This window comes from Silurus meridionalis, chromosome 27 (assembly GCF_014805685.1).
Source record: "Silurus meridionalis isolate SWU-2019-XX chromosome 27, ASM1480568v1, whole genome shotgun sequence".
Classification (NCBI taxonomy): domain Eukaryota; kingdom Metazoa; phylum Chordata; class Actinopteri; order Siluriformes; family Siluridae; genus Silurus; species Silurus meridionalis.
In genome coordinates this window covers 10,672,800-10,687,363 of record NC_060910.1, presented here as the reverse complement: position 1 = coordinate 10,687,363, position 14,564 = coordinate 10,672,800, and the positions used below count along the sequence as shown (strand labels likewise).

General features: G+C 36.7%; 1 protein-coding gene across 1 annotated transcript in view; it reads right to left on the bottom strand.

Moving 5' to 3' along the window:
• Window positions 1–14,564, bottom strand: part of adamts3 (ADAM metallopeptidase with thrombospondin type 1 motif, 3) — an 81,799-nt gene that overhangs the window by 27,329 nt on the left and 39,906 nt on the right. The window contains exons 8-13 of the mRNA XM_046842038.1: window positions 9,423–9,528; window positions 8,484–8,627; window positions 4,626–4,758; window positions 4,160–4,273; window positions 3,939–4,084; window positions 2,971–3,146 (exon numbers count right to left, since the gene is read on the bottom strand). Coding sequence (XP_046697994.1) covers window positions 2,971–3,146; window positions 3,939–4,084; window positions 4,160–4,273; window positions 4,626–4,758; window positions 8,484–8,627; window positions 9,423–9,528 — 819 coding nt within the window. The remainder of the gene's footprint in view (window positions 1–2,970; window positions 3,147–3,938; window positions 4,085–4,159; window positions 4,274–4,625; window positions 4,759–8,483; window positions 8,628–9,422; window positions 9,529–14,564) is intronic.

Below are 14,564 nucleotides of genomic sequence, written 5' to 3'. Positions count from 1 at the left end.
AATACACAAAAATGCAAGGAAATGCGCAAATAAATGCGCTGAAAACCTGGGGTCATTTTTTGCTTTCATGTATAACATGATGATGATTTCAATAGCTGTTGTGTCAAATTGAATGCATTAGGAAGTGATTCAGGACACCACTGAAAACCCAGGTGTGAAATTCAAGGCCTGCCCTGGATTTCTAGCCACAGTCTGTTTGCTGATATACATCATGAGAGTGATAGAATGTTAAGGTCTTTTTCTTGTTGAGCAAACAATATTAAATAGAAATATTAAATAGTTCACCTTTGTAATCATGAAATAAAAATGATATTTAATTTCCTGGGATATTGCCTCCATCTGTTATTTGCACAGACAAGATTTATAGCAATTTTACTTCACAAATGATGTCAATATTTACTTCAGGGAAGTGATCCCACAGTTTTTGCAGGTGCATAACTCACACCTGCAAGGAGTCTTTTTGGTTGATTTTTTATTTATTTTTTTTATTACCCTGTGCTTGATTTCTGTGGAGATAACAAAGAAATGATGGCCAGGGTTTGCACGTTTAAAGCAGCCCAATGGACTATTAAAACACAGCTAATTGTTTTTGCTCTAGATTCCCAGGACTGTTTCCTTTAGAGCTGGTGGTGATTTCCAGTGAGCTTGATTCCTTGCCAAGTACCAGTACCGTCATCATCACATTGTGACCCCCTGTGGGTAGCTAATTAAAGGTTCCTGCTTTGTCACATCTGTCCTTTTTCCTATTATTATCTTATCAGTAGTTAAAGAAGTGAATTAAAGACACTAAGTATAACCATTTAAGTGTTTGCTTCTTTCTTTTGTTGCTGTTTAAATCTGTGCCCTCACCGGCGTGTGTGACGCACACCTTCTGTGACAGTAATTCTAGTATTTTGCTTATTTCCATGCTCACCACAGTTGAAGCTGTCCTTAAAACAGACACAAAGCCGTTTATGTGTCAGTGTTTTTGTAGCATGATCCTGTAAAACCTGAGCAGCTAATTTTTGTATTTTATGTCATCTCATAAATTTCATACCCCAACCACCTGTATTTCAGGGTAGGATTGTAAGCTGTTTGTTCTACTAGGCCATGACTATAGCATAATCTCAAAAGAAACGTGAATCTCGGCGGCTGTAAAAAATACACTTTTATTATCTGCTCTGTGATGCTGTTTGGTCACAGCAAGGTCTAAATTGTACAACAGGCATTGAGTCATGCTTCTTTGTCACACTTTCAGGGCAGAAAATAAAATAGACAAAAGGCTTGAATGCTCAGAACCTGGAATCGACGCATCTTTGAAAAAACAAAGCGCAAGAGTTACTAGTGGTATTGCAGCAGCTCAGTCAAGTGAGGTTCACAGAGAAGTCTAATAAAGTGCATCTGGCTGATGCTGATATTTAGAAATCAGGGCAGCCAATAACCAATATATGATGCTGATTTCTTTACATTTTTAAAATGTTATACAGAAAATTGCTTAAATTAAACATGTATTGAACAACACACGCTTCTCAAATCAGTGCAGTTCAAAAAGTTACTCTCATTCTCTTTCTCTCTCCAAATGTTATTCTCATTCTCTCTCCAAAAGCAGCATCATATTTAACCAATGAAATATATAAGGCTGGTTTAAAAACGAATGATAAGTTAACTTAAAGCAACAAGCTGATGGTCGGCCGTCAGGGAAATTCGCGCATTGGGCGTTTTGAGTTTCGGTCGGCTTATTTTATTTTCTGCACAGTTGGTTTATGTCGGACGACATCAACTGTTTCTCAGCTGTTTCTGTATGTCGAATCAGCTGCCGAGCTTGTTGGAAAGAATGAATCTCTGATTGGCTAATTAGCTTAGCAAAGAAGAACACGGTAAAAAAAAACAAAAAAAACAAGAACCTGCTTGTTGTCATTCTTGCACTTGCTTAGCAGTTATGATTGAAAAAAGTTACACGGATCTGTTAGTAATGATCCCGGCAGGTTTAAACGCTGCCTGTTTTAAATAGTAACAGTTTTGGCTTTTCCGTTTTCCCTGTTTGAAAGTCGAATACAGACTACTGCCACCTGCTGGTATGAGAGAGTTGCGTTTTCTTATGCAAGCGCAAAATGTGCATGCACGGTTTGGTGTCTCAGATGTGCCTGCCCTAATAATCAACCTAATTTGCAGAATAGTTAGCTGATGCCGATTAATAAAAAACATGTTAAAAATCGGCCAAATTAATCGGCTGGCCGATCAATCGGTTGACCTATAATAATGAGCCCACCCAGCAGAAAGTGCTAATGACCCACCATTAATTAACACCTAATTTGCACACAATTCCACATAACCACTGGTAATTGCCCAACATTTAAAACAATAAGATTAACAGGTAATCAACCCTACTTCCTTTTTCTCTGTTTATATTCGCATCCCTCTTTTGTCCAATCCTTCTACTAATTCATATGTATGAGGGATAGTAGTGCATTTAGTGTGCTGCTACGTGCACAGTGCATTACCTGCATGATTAGGATTCTATGCCAATTTCCTACATAACATGTGTCCTAACAATTCCTAAAACAGCAACAAACAATGTAGCACATCAAGCTCTCTGTTTTCACTTGGGAGGTCCACAAAAAGCTTCCCAATCTCAAAATTGTGATATTAACAGTTTTTTCCCATCACTGCAAAATATGAGAATTTGTATAAGTATTTGCACAGTAATAGCAAACGAAAAAATATAATCCCATGTACAAATAGCTTCGAAAGAAGGGATAAATATGGACTTCCCAGCTGTCCTGATGAATTACAGGATAAAAAGTAAAATGAAATTTCCCCTTTATCGTTTTTCCACAGGGTTTTTACAAATAATCATCCGTTAGATAATATGCATAATTACAAACCTGGGCTCAAGTATGATTTTTACTATAAAGAAAGGTACAGAATAATAGAGTATCTACTATAGTCCAGGATACACAATGCAAACTGTAACCTGGCGTGTACACTTACAATCTGGATGCTCATATGGGAGCCAGTGGTGTTTGGTGTTCTGGTACTCAAAGTGGGAGTTGCGGAGCTGACACTGCTGCGCTCTGAAGTCCTCAAAGTGTTTGGGGCAATCATCTGTGTTGCACAGCTGGAACTCATAGTTGACCCCTGGGCAGTCCTGACCACCATTAGATGGACTGTTTTACAGAATCAAAGAAAGGATAAGGAACATTAACACTTTTATCACAATTATAATGAAATTTTACAAAAACATTTGGACTGATTATGTTAAGGGCCCATTTGTCTGTTTTTATTTCCATAAAAATCATACCAATAAGAAGACAAAGGCAGAATTAGTGATACCTATCCAAAACTGAATAAACATTAGCATACAAAAAGGATAATACAATATGTGTACTAAGGGTTGCATTGAAATATATAATAGATCATATATTAATAACATGTGGGACTGCTAGACATTTAAACAACATGTGTAACATATAATATTTACTGGAGAAGTACATATCAAGCAAATATTGGCAGGAGAAAATATCAAAGAAAAAAAAAATCTAAGACACTTGAAGAGTGAGCACTGCTCTATGCCAAATATTCTCAGGTTTGCTCATGTGGACTCTTGGATACTCATATGGACTCATGTGGAAAAGGTTTCCAATGGGTTCAAACCAAGAACACTGTTCCTTTGGCCATTTCTGGATTAATTTAGATGCATGTATTCTGTAAATATATTTTTATGGATTGCAATATTAATAATGCTTATATTTTTGTGAAAAATGTTAATATTGTTAATATTGAAGAAAAGAAATAACAGAAACAAAACTATATTATTTTAATTGATTTAAATGCCCATGTTTAATATATATATAATTATTTTGCCAACTATCTTAAAAGGGTGGGGTGCTAATAGTTCTGTAGCTGAAAAAAATCTGTACAGATGTGGAAATATTATTGTTCTGTGAAAGGAAACGTACGCTGGGTTGTTGCACTGACGTGTCCTGAAGCGTACGCCTGTGCCACAGGAGCGAGAGCATGAACCATACTTGGTCCACAAACCCCAAGCTCCATCCTGCTTAACCTGGTTGGCATTTTTCCACATGCAGTGACCCTTGTAGCACCACTAGAAATAAGGAAAATTGTTGATTAAGGAAGCAAAAACAAATAAAATCAATATTACAACGGCTGGTGGATTTACCTTGCCGGGTGCACATTCGGTGCCGTCCAGTGGTGGACCCTTTTTAGTCTTGCAGAAATAAGGGTTGTCTGGATGGCTGCACCACAGCTGTTTGCAAGGGTCAAATGTACGGAACTAACAGGATAGAAGGAATGCAACGTAATACATGGGAGAGGAATGGAAAATCAATTGTCAATTATATTCCACAGAAGATGACTAATGGATTTCTCAATTCCAGTGCAATTTGGCAATAACAAGCTGATCAAACAATCAGTCATCATCACTGACACTGTGAATATGATAACATGATGGCACAGACCACATTGTTCATTAAGCCAAATTTCACACACTAGTATGTGAACTAGAGGCTCAAATGATTGCACCAAAACAGAAACAGAACAATTGAACAATAGGACAAGTAACTCTATACAAACTGTGTTTCAGCAAACATGCCTAGAGTTAGGAAGCTCTCTTTATCTACACTTACTGATGTGCATATTTTGTATCCAACTCCAAAGTCAAATCGACACTGCTCATCCATCGAATAATTGATGCCAGGAAGTTCGGGGAGTTGTGGCCAGTCATGCTTGAATGGATCATCCAGTAAGCAGTCATAGGAACTGTGAGGAACCAATAATAAGTCACAATTCAAAAACATGTGCAATAAACGAAAGTGTATGCTTTTAATGACTTATCAATTCAGAGATAAAAACTTAAGCGAAAGAAAACAGTAGCTCTTAAAGACAAGAGTAAGTAAAATAAGGCGACTCAGAGAGAAAAGTGTATTTTCGTGCTTTTTAACGTGGTTTTACATAAACTATTAATTGAGAATCTTGTGATTTCATCCACATTTTATACAGTAGTTTTCTTATGTGCATAAAGTTTTGGGTGCTTTTAATTTCTCCCCAGTGGGCATTGCACTGCTACTGCTACTGAATATTTCAGACAGGCATTGGGTGTTTGTCATTATCAGCAAGCAATTAGCCATTTGAAATGAGTTGATAAAAACTTTTGCTTCACATTGTCACATCAATCAAATCAGCAATAATTGGGCCACATGTGCCTTATGAAAGAAATTCATTTGTTTAGCAAGAAAAGAAAAAAACATTATACACTGACATGTTTTATTAGTTGGGAGCATTTATTCTGCAGACAATTATGTTAATTTTCATACTTTTTGAAATGATGTTAAATTACATACTTCATTTGTAATAAGCAAAGAGAAAGAATTTCGATAGTTCAATCATCCTTGTTTTTCATGAGGGATTAGCCTAACTGTAAAGCAATAGATACAATTATTCCAAAATGTATATTCAAAAAAAGATGTGCCAGAACCATTTAATAAATTGACAAAAGAGTGCTTGAGTGAGTCACTAAAAAGATGACCTCAATTTCCAGGGTCTATTAAAGCTGTGTCTTACTGAAGGAAGCTGCCAAATGTGTCATAATTCAGAAAACGGTATGTTAAATCAACACATAAACAGCTTTAGAGGTTTCCTTTTTCACTACATAATGAAAGTAAGCTCTCCATAGCTATTTTCCCAAAACACCAATAAAACGGTGTTTGCTGGAACATTTAAAAAATAATCATTGCTTGGAATGTGAAATGTTTTTCATTAATTGTCCTGTTCATTGAAATTATTACAATAAGATTTCACAAAACTGGCTGATCGAGTATCAACTGGAGAACTGCACTGCTTCTGGTTATGTTCCTTAATCCGCTAATTTGTCTAATTAAGGACTAAATGATAAGAACAGCTAGGACTCGAACATAACCCAATTAAACAAAAGCACACAACGGGTTGTAGTGCTCTATAACAAAAATAAATAAATAAAATGTTTATATATATATATATATATATATATATATATATATATATATATATATATATATATATATATATACACTTGCAATCAGAAATATTTAACCCCTAAAGAGTTTTGAGGATTTATAAATAAAAATCTTTTCAGGATTCTGCTTTGGATGGCTTCTTAATGAGTTAAGTGATACATTTAATCAACACAGAAAATGTATAATGTAGTATTTGTGTGTAACAGTATATTTTGTTAAGATCACCATGTCACAATTATTCAACCCCTATATAATATTATTGTTTTTAAAGCTTTCTGACAGTTTTAATGGCCTGAAGTGGAGCTAAAACATCATTAAGCCTTTGGGAACTCTATAACGATCCTTCATTTGCTTCTTCCCCCCCGACCATGAAGGTGTTCAAGGTGAGTTGCAATCATGGGATAGACAAAGGAGCTTCCACAAAAGCTGAGAGAGGAGATTATTTCATCACATCTGAAGGGCCTTGGGTATAAGAAGATTTCCAAAAGATTTAACATTCCAAGAGACACAATTGGGAGCATTATAAGGAAGTTTAAAACTTATGGAACAGCTGCAAACTTGCCAGGGCCGTGGAAGAAAGCTCACAATTTCATCAAGGGCCCTTAGCAACTTAGTCAGGACAGCTAAGAAAAACCTACAGAGTTCTAGGAGACAGTTCTATGGACTGATGAAACCAAACTGGAACTTTTTGGACATATAGACCAGCGGTATGTCTGGCGTGCAAAAGGTCAGGCTTATGACCAGAAGAATACCATCCCCACAGTCAAGCACGGAGGTGGGTCAATAATGTGGGGCTGTTTTTCTGCGGCAGGAACTGGCAATCTTGATCATGTACCTGGCATCATGGATTCCCAGAAATACCAGGTCATTTTGAAGAAGAACATGATGCCTTCTGTTGACAAATTAAACCTTGGTGATCATTGGATCTTCCATCAAGAGATCCCAATCACACCTCCAAATCAACCAAAGCTTGGTTGGGGAAAAGATGCTGGAGTGTCCTGGAGTGGCCTTCTCAGTCACCAGATTTAAATCCAATTGAAAATCTTTGGTGGGATTTGAAGAAGGCAGTTTCAGCACGGAAGCCGTCAAACATCACTGAGTTAGAGGCTTTTGCACGTGAAGAATGGGCAAAGATTCCAATCAAGCGGTGTAAGAAGCTTGTCAGCACTTATCGAAAACGCTTGTTAGAAGTTATAAAAACTAAAGGGCGCTCCACAAGGTACTGAAGCTGGGGGTTGATTAGTACTGCACATGCTCATGTCTTACAATTTTTCATTCGAACTTCAAATTTAAGTCAACTTCTGTTGTCAAAATAACTCAAATATGTATCAATAAATATTGTTGTTGTTAATTTTTTTTTTTTTTACCATTTATTTTCATTATCTTGCATCAACATCACTGTATTGTCTATTGAGGTGAGGGAGTTGAATATTTCTGATTGTGAGTGTACATATTATGATCACATCCCAGAAGAGTCGTATTCTACTGCTGGTACACTTTAGCTTTAGATTCTGTGAAGTGTCTGCCATAGACGTCTCTGTGTATATGTTAACAATGGGGAAATGGTGAGATGGGTGCACAGTAGTTAAAACATTGGCCACCAGTTTGAATGGTTGTGAGTTTTAATCCCAGCCCTGTCATGCTACAGCATAAATCTAAAAACAGATTAATTTAAAATCTATAAATTATGTTAAAACCAGAACTACAGTAGAAAAGCATAGTTTCACTTATTTTATAATGAGAAGTTCCGTGGTGCTCTTTTATCCATGTCCTTTTTTTTTTTACTAAGAAGAAGGCTCTTATATAGTTATGTTCCTTCATTAGTCTTAAAAAATCCCACAGTGAATGTTAAAAAGGTAGTGTCTTTTGACATTAAAGAACATTCAGACAGTGTCTTGATGCAATCTTAAGCAATCTTTCCCATAAAAAAAAAATAAAATAAATTAATGCTGAAGCAAAAACTTCAAGCAAGTGATAATTCCTTAGGTTTTTTTTTTTTATTCAGAGGACTCTTGCAGATTGCAGTCAGCTATTTATGGGTTTAAATTCCTCATAATGAGAGAAGTACAACAACAATATTATCTGATTTCCATGACACATGTATATTGCCCAAAGGCTTTAATGAGAGGGTATTACCAAATTCAGTGTTTGAAATGATGTACTGATAATAAGTAAGAATTTCCAACTGAATGATTGTTTCTCATGAGAGGTGACAAACTGAAATACAGAGCACAAACACAACAAACAGCAATAATGGTACTACATGGTTTCAAGCGCAACTGATTTACTGGAAATATTGTTTTAATTAGTTGCTAATAATGATGGTCAAAGAGCTCCAGTGATTCTTATCTGTACACTGAATTGTTATTATTTAAAACAGACATTTTATATTTCACAATACTAATAAATGCATGTGCCTCTATATATGCATTTCATGATTACAGATAACAAGAGATAAAGAAAAAATGAAAAATAGGGCAGCTGATAACTCACTGAATGTATCTCTTCAGCTCTTGTCCACTGCACATGGACCAGTGATAGCGATGAAAAGCGGCTTGCACCAGAGGAGCCATGACACTCCCCATGGCTGTCTCATCACCACAACGATTGCCCTGTCCATCATGCTCCATTCCCAGCCTAAAGACAGCATAGTAAGAGACAAATTACAATCTGTGATTTTGGTTACAAGCTCTTGTTTGTGAATAAATGTGTGTGCGTGTGTGTGTGTGTGTGTGTGTGTGTGTGTGTGTGTGTATATATATATATATATATATATATATATACAGTGAGGAAAATAAGTATTTGAACACCCTGCTATTTTGCAAGTTCTCCCACTTAGAAATCATGGAGGGGTCTGAAATTGTCATCGTAGGTGCATGTCCACTATGAGAGACATAATCTAAAAAAAAAATCCAGAAATCTATTTCAGAAGTTTGAATCCCCCTACTGTATGCATAAGCACCTTTAATGCCCCAGCAGCATAATGATAATCATTATACAACAGCTATTTCCAAGTCAATAATTTGATTGGTCAAGGGAGGCTTCATGAATACTTCTATTTTAGTGTAACTGCACTGGGTATAATGGATAAACCTTTATTGGTTTTACATAAAATTCTACTTTCTACTTCAAAACTATTAGTACAGACATGTACAAAATATTACCAAGAATTTAAAATGGCAACCAACATATATATATTTTTTTATTAATTATAACTATTGTCTTTAAATCCAACAAGCCAACTTGCTTGTGGCATTTAGTCCACTTTAGCAGAGCAAAAAAATAAATAAAAAACAGTTTTTGAGTCTGTTAAAAGTGTTTAACACTAATAATAATGGTAATGTTATAAAGGCTGTGATTCAGTGTAGGCATAAGCCAGTAGGACAAGTGCTGTAAATAATCACATTCATACTAATAATCAGTATAACCTACACGTGTCCAGTCTCATGGGCCACTACGAATGCGGAAGAGAAGCCGTCCTCATGGTTGAGGGTGCAGCTGCGAACTGGATGGCACATCCCAGTGACAGGGGCATAACCTGGGATGAGAGGAAAAAATCATGAACTAAAGTTAATGCTTACAAATCATAGCAAATTTGGATTCAACTGCTGCTCCAGCTCATTTTATAAATAGGCTTTGATTGATGAGGGTTTTTATGTCAAACTGAGGCTCAAAGTGTATGTCAAGAGCAGGCTTTCATTATGTTTCTCTGGGAAAAATACAGCGAACCTGTTTACTTCAATGTACTTCAACTTCATTACTAAGGCATGGTTCGAGTGTCAACTCCTAAACTTAAATTAAGAAGAAGCATGTTTGGTCAGAGTTTATGACAGGGTCTAGCTCCTTTTTAATATTCTTTATTTACACATTTAATTAAAGTCTGCAACATCTTTTCTAAAACACATACTTTATATGGACAAAAGTAAGCAGACATCTGACCATAATATTCTTGTGTGCTTTATGGAAAAATCTGTTTCCATATTTAGTCACCAATTTGCTGTTATAATAACCTCCATTCTTCTGGAAAGACCTTTCACTAAATTTTCTTCCACAAGGGTGTTAGTAAAATCAGGTACTGGTGTAGGGTGCGGAGGCCTGGGGTGCTGTCAGGTTTCCAATTCATCCCAAAGGTATTTCACAGGGCAGATTTTTATAGGACACCAAAGATTTTCAACTCTAAATCATGTAAACCATATCTTCGTGGAGCTCGCTTTGTATACAGAGGCATTTTCATGCTAAAACAGGTTTGGGTCTTCTAGTTTAAGTAAATTGAAAATTTTATGTGTTATGCTATGTTATTATAGGAGTATCCAGATAGGAAGTACACACTGCTGTTATTTTTTAGCTATGTCTCAGACATATTATTTACACTGGCAAAAACATTATCAGTTAAGCTACAATAATTTAATTATTTTAATACAAGATAAAATTTGAATGTGTCTAAACCTCAATACAAGTAAATGAGTGTGTGTTTGGCATAGAAAATCACCCAATCATTACCGTAAAATCTTAGCCTTGAACAGTTTTCAAAGTCCTGTTATTTGACAAAATATTCAAAAACAATAAATAAATAACATTTGCAGCTGTAAATTCAAAAATCGCTTCATCAAATAAAAATGTATTCTGAAATCAGTGAGTATTTTTATAAGGAATCTTTCCAAAAATAAAAAGCAGAAAATTTGATTTTGAAAGCGTAGCCCAAAAAAAGTACCAATTTATTTTTCAATTGGCTCATCACTCCCGCAATTTAGAGCTAAATATCAGACATTTAGCTCTTTGCTGGCTCGGTGATGAGTATATTCTGAGTCATGTCACAGTGGGAGCGTTTCATCATTGTAAGCTTACCAGCTTAATATACCATGAAACAATAACTGAAACATGATTTGTTGCAGGGTGGCGGCTTTACAATACAGCAATCAGTGCAGGAAGCACTGAACACAAATTGACTATATAATTCAACTGTACAAGTGTAGCGGAGCAAATAATTACTGCCTAATATGTGATGTCAAAGTTAAGTCCTTTGAATGTTCATGGGATATTTCGAGTCAAATAAATCTACTACTCTAAGTACTTGCAAGGATTGTTTCAAAGCAACTGACACAACCATGTAAGCAAAAAAAATTATAATTCCTCTGCACCTATCAACAATGACTTTTCTAAATATTTCGATTATTTAAAATGATAAAAGTGTAAACATTCACTATATGGATTGAGGCCTCTGTTCTTTCCAGTCATATGTGGTTGGAGGCACACAATTTTTTAGGATGTCTTTGGATGTAGCATTACATTTTTGCTTTACTTGAACTAAGAGACCCAAACCTGTTCAAGCATAACAATGCCCATGTGCACAAAGGAAGCTAATGAAGATATGGTTTGCATTGTTTGGAGTAGAAGATACCGAGTGGCCTGTGATAGAGCTCTGACCTCAACCCTTTTGGATGAAATGGAACGCTGGCTGCACCACAGGCCTCCTCACCCAAAAACAGTACCTGACTGAATAATGCCCTTGTGGCTGAATGAGTACAAATCTACAAAACTACAATCCAAAGTCTTTCTTCCCAAAAGAGTGAACATTATTATAACAGCAAATGGGACTAAACATTGAATGGAAATCTTACACAAACCTTTGTTCATATAATGTATCATCAGCTAGTGCTGGGTGATGAAACTATCTAAATTTGCATCACTTCTTTTCTCGATTACATGAATAACTTTAAAAACTTCCTGTCTAACTTCTGAAATAGCACGAAGGGTTGGCACGAAGCCAGCACACCACGCTCAATTGCGCACACCCACTTGAGGGAATCTCATGTAAACAACAGCAGCGAGCTACAGAAAAGAAGATGAATAAAGAGAAGCTGGAGAGGCAAAGAGAAGACAAAGTGAGTCATCTGCTCTTGATTACATTCTTACCAGTAAAGGCCACAGCATTTCCGGATATCTAAAGTAAGACGAGGAGCAGATAAAATAACAATTCCACAACAAATAGTGGAGAGGCACATAATCAGTGCTGTGGGAGAGACTGATGGGTATGCACTGTTTGAGATTGCACATCAAGACCTCATTCTTTAAAAAAAGGTCTTTTGGGGAAATCTTTTGGCCATATTGACCAGCTCTATAATCAGCTTTTGTTAAAAAGATAAACTTGTTTATTGCTGGCTGTCTTTTGTGTTTTTCTATTAAACCTTTCCTCAAACAGCAAATGGCTTCCAATTGGTCATGCATTATGTTGTTATTTTGGCACATCCTGCATGTCTTTCCTGACAAAACCCACATTTTGTGTACCCCCCATTAAATGGGCTGGGTCCCTGCCTGGGAATCAAACCTGTCCTACAGATTATGAGTGGGGGTCCTTAAACCAGCAGGGACCATTGGATATACAGTGTGTAACCACCAAAAAATAATCCAAACCATTTAAATAACAAAGGCAGACAAAAGCCTAATATAAAGATATCATTAATCAGACACTTTTTCTAAATGTGCACAAAACAAAAGTGTAAAAAAAATAACAAGGCAATTGTCAGGTGTGACCTGTAATCTATGATTGTCGATGCCTCCGCCTTCTTTGTGTCTAATCTCCAAAAGTATGTGGATAAAATATGATCTTGCAAAAAGATATGTCCCCTGTTGAAATATGTCTTCTCTTCTTCTGTAAAGATATGTGAAATATTAGTTTCCTTTCAGGAACTCAAGCTGCATTGGTCTAATCAGTTAAAATTGAAGACAGGCTGTCATCGGCAGGGTGACATCATGACCAGGAAATATAAAGTGCACCTGGAGAGAAGACTGCTTCAGCTTCTATTCGTTCATGATGCGCTCTGTGTGAAATTTAATGTTTGTCTGTCTGTTTTGTCAAAAGAATGAAGGCATCTGAGAAAACCAAGCACACGTTTCAGCCCTATATATATATACAGTGGAACCCGGTTATGTCGATGTCGTAGGGGGTCGCCAAAAAGCATCGAGGTAACTGATGATCGAGATAAATGAAAACAAAATGGTGGCAATATATTAACGTGCTTGAAATTCCTTTATGTACATGATGTGCGTTAATAAATGAGAATGTGCATGCACGTGTTTTTGGAGGGTTTTTTACACAACAGCGTTGCCGCGATTTGTTTTGATGAAGGCATGCTATAAAAATGTACATACGTTTGTTAACAACAAAAGGCATAAGTGCACCTACTAACAGCAGAGATTTACCAGTATACAATACAAACCACCGTCCATTCTCCATACAAACCTTAAACACACAGATCGCTCAAAAAAAAAAAAAAAAACAGCGGCTGCACAGTGCCGTCTCACATTTAGTCCACATGTGGAAAGAAAAGAAAAAAAAACAGTAACTAAGTTTCTGAAAACTTATGACCATCAGGCTGAAGTAATTCGCACAAAGCAAAGTGTCCGAAAAAACTTACGTCCGCGATGCCGAGGGGGAGATAAGCCGAGCGAGAGAGAGAGAGAGAGTTTGTGAATGGAAAAATAGGAAATTAAAAATACCGCGACCGCGGCACGGCGAAGCCGGAAAAAACCGGAAGATCCAAAACCGAACCCGAAACCAAAAGCGAGGACAGAAAAGTCTCAAACGTGAGCGGCCGAAGGGGCGTGGCAGGTGCTTTCTCGGCCGCTTTCTCTGAAGCTCCCGGCTACAACTCCTTACCGAGAGAGCCGTGCTCCTTACCCTGCTCGCGCTCGGTAAGGAGTTGAAGCCGAGCGCCGCGCTCCCGTTCATCGCATAACATTTAACAAAAAAAATGCATATGTGCACTTACTAACAGCAGAGATTCACCAGTATACAATACAACACCTGTAGTATCTGTAAGGTTTGATTTTTCCGCCACTTCCGCGAGTTCTTCTGCGGCTGCACAGAGATAACCGACGTTAAATGGCAAATTTTTTCCCCCCTTGTGCTCGAGATATTAGGGTTCGGCGATCGACATAACCGATAAAAAATGCTTAGAAAAAGCGAGAATTTGGCGGTTCCACTTCAAAAAGGTCGACTTAATAGGGTTGTCGAGATAACCGATGGCGAGATAACCGGGTTCCACTGTATATATATATATTATAAGTGATGTCCTTTCTACATTCTAATACAGTCAAAATATACCTCACAAGTAGATAGCAGTATATATATATATATATATATATATATATATATATATATATATATATATATATATATACTGCTATCTACTTGTGAGGTATATTTTGACTGTATTAGAATGTAGAAAGGACATCACTTATAATCACACACTCTGGTGCTCATGATATTTCTCACTCTCTGGTGTTTGTATTGCGGTTTCACACTATTGGATGGGTTCCCCACAGGAGTCACACTGAGAGTCTGGTTCCTCTCAAGGTTTCTTCCTTATGCAATATAAGGGAGTTTTTCCATCCCACAGTCACCCCAGGCATGTTCATCAGGGATGATACACATAGTCCAATTGTTAAAATTCTTGTTCTATAATTCTTACATTTTGAAAAGCTGCTTTGAGACAATATAGAAATAGACTTGAAGTTATTATAACATTTCATGCTGTCCAACAAGTATTAAATAGTTTTATCTGTACCTACATA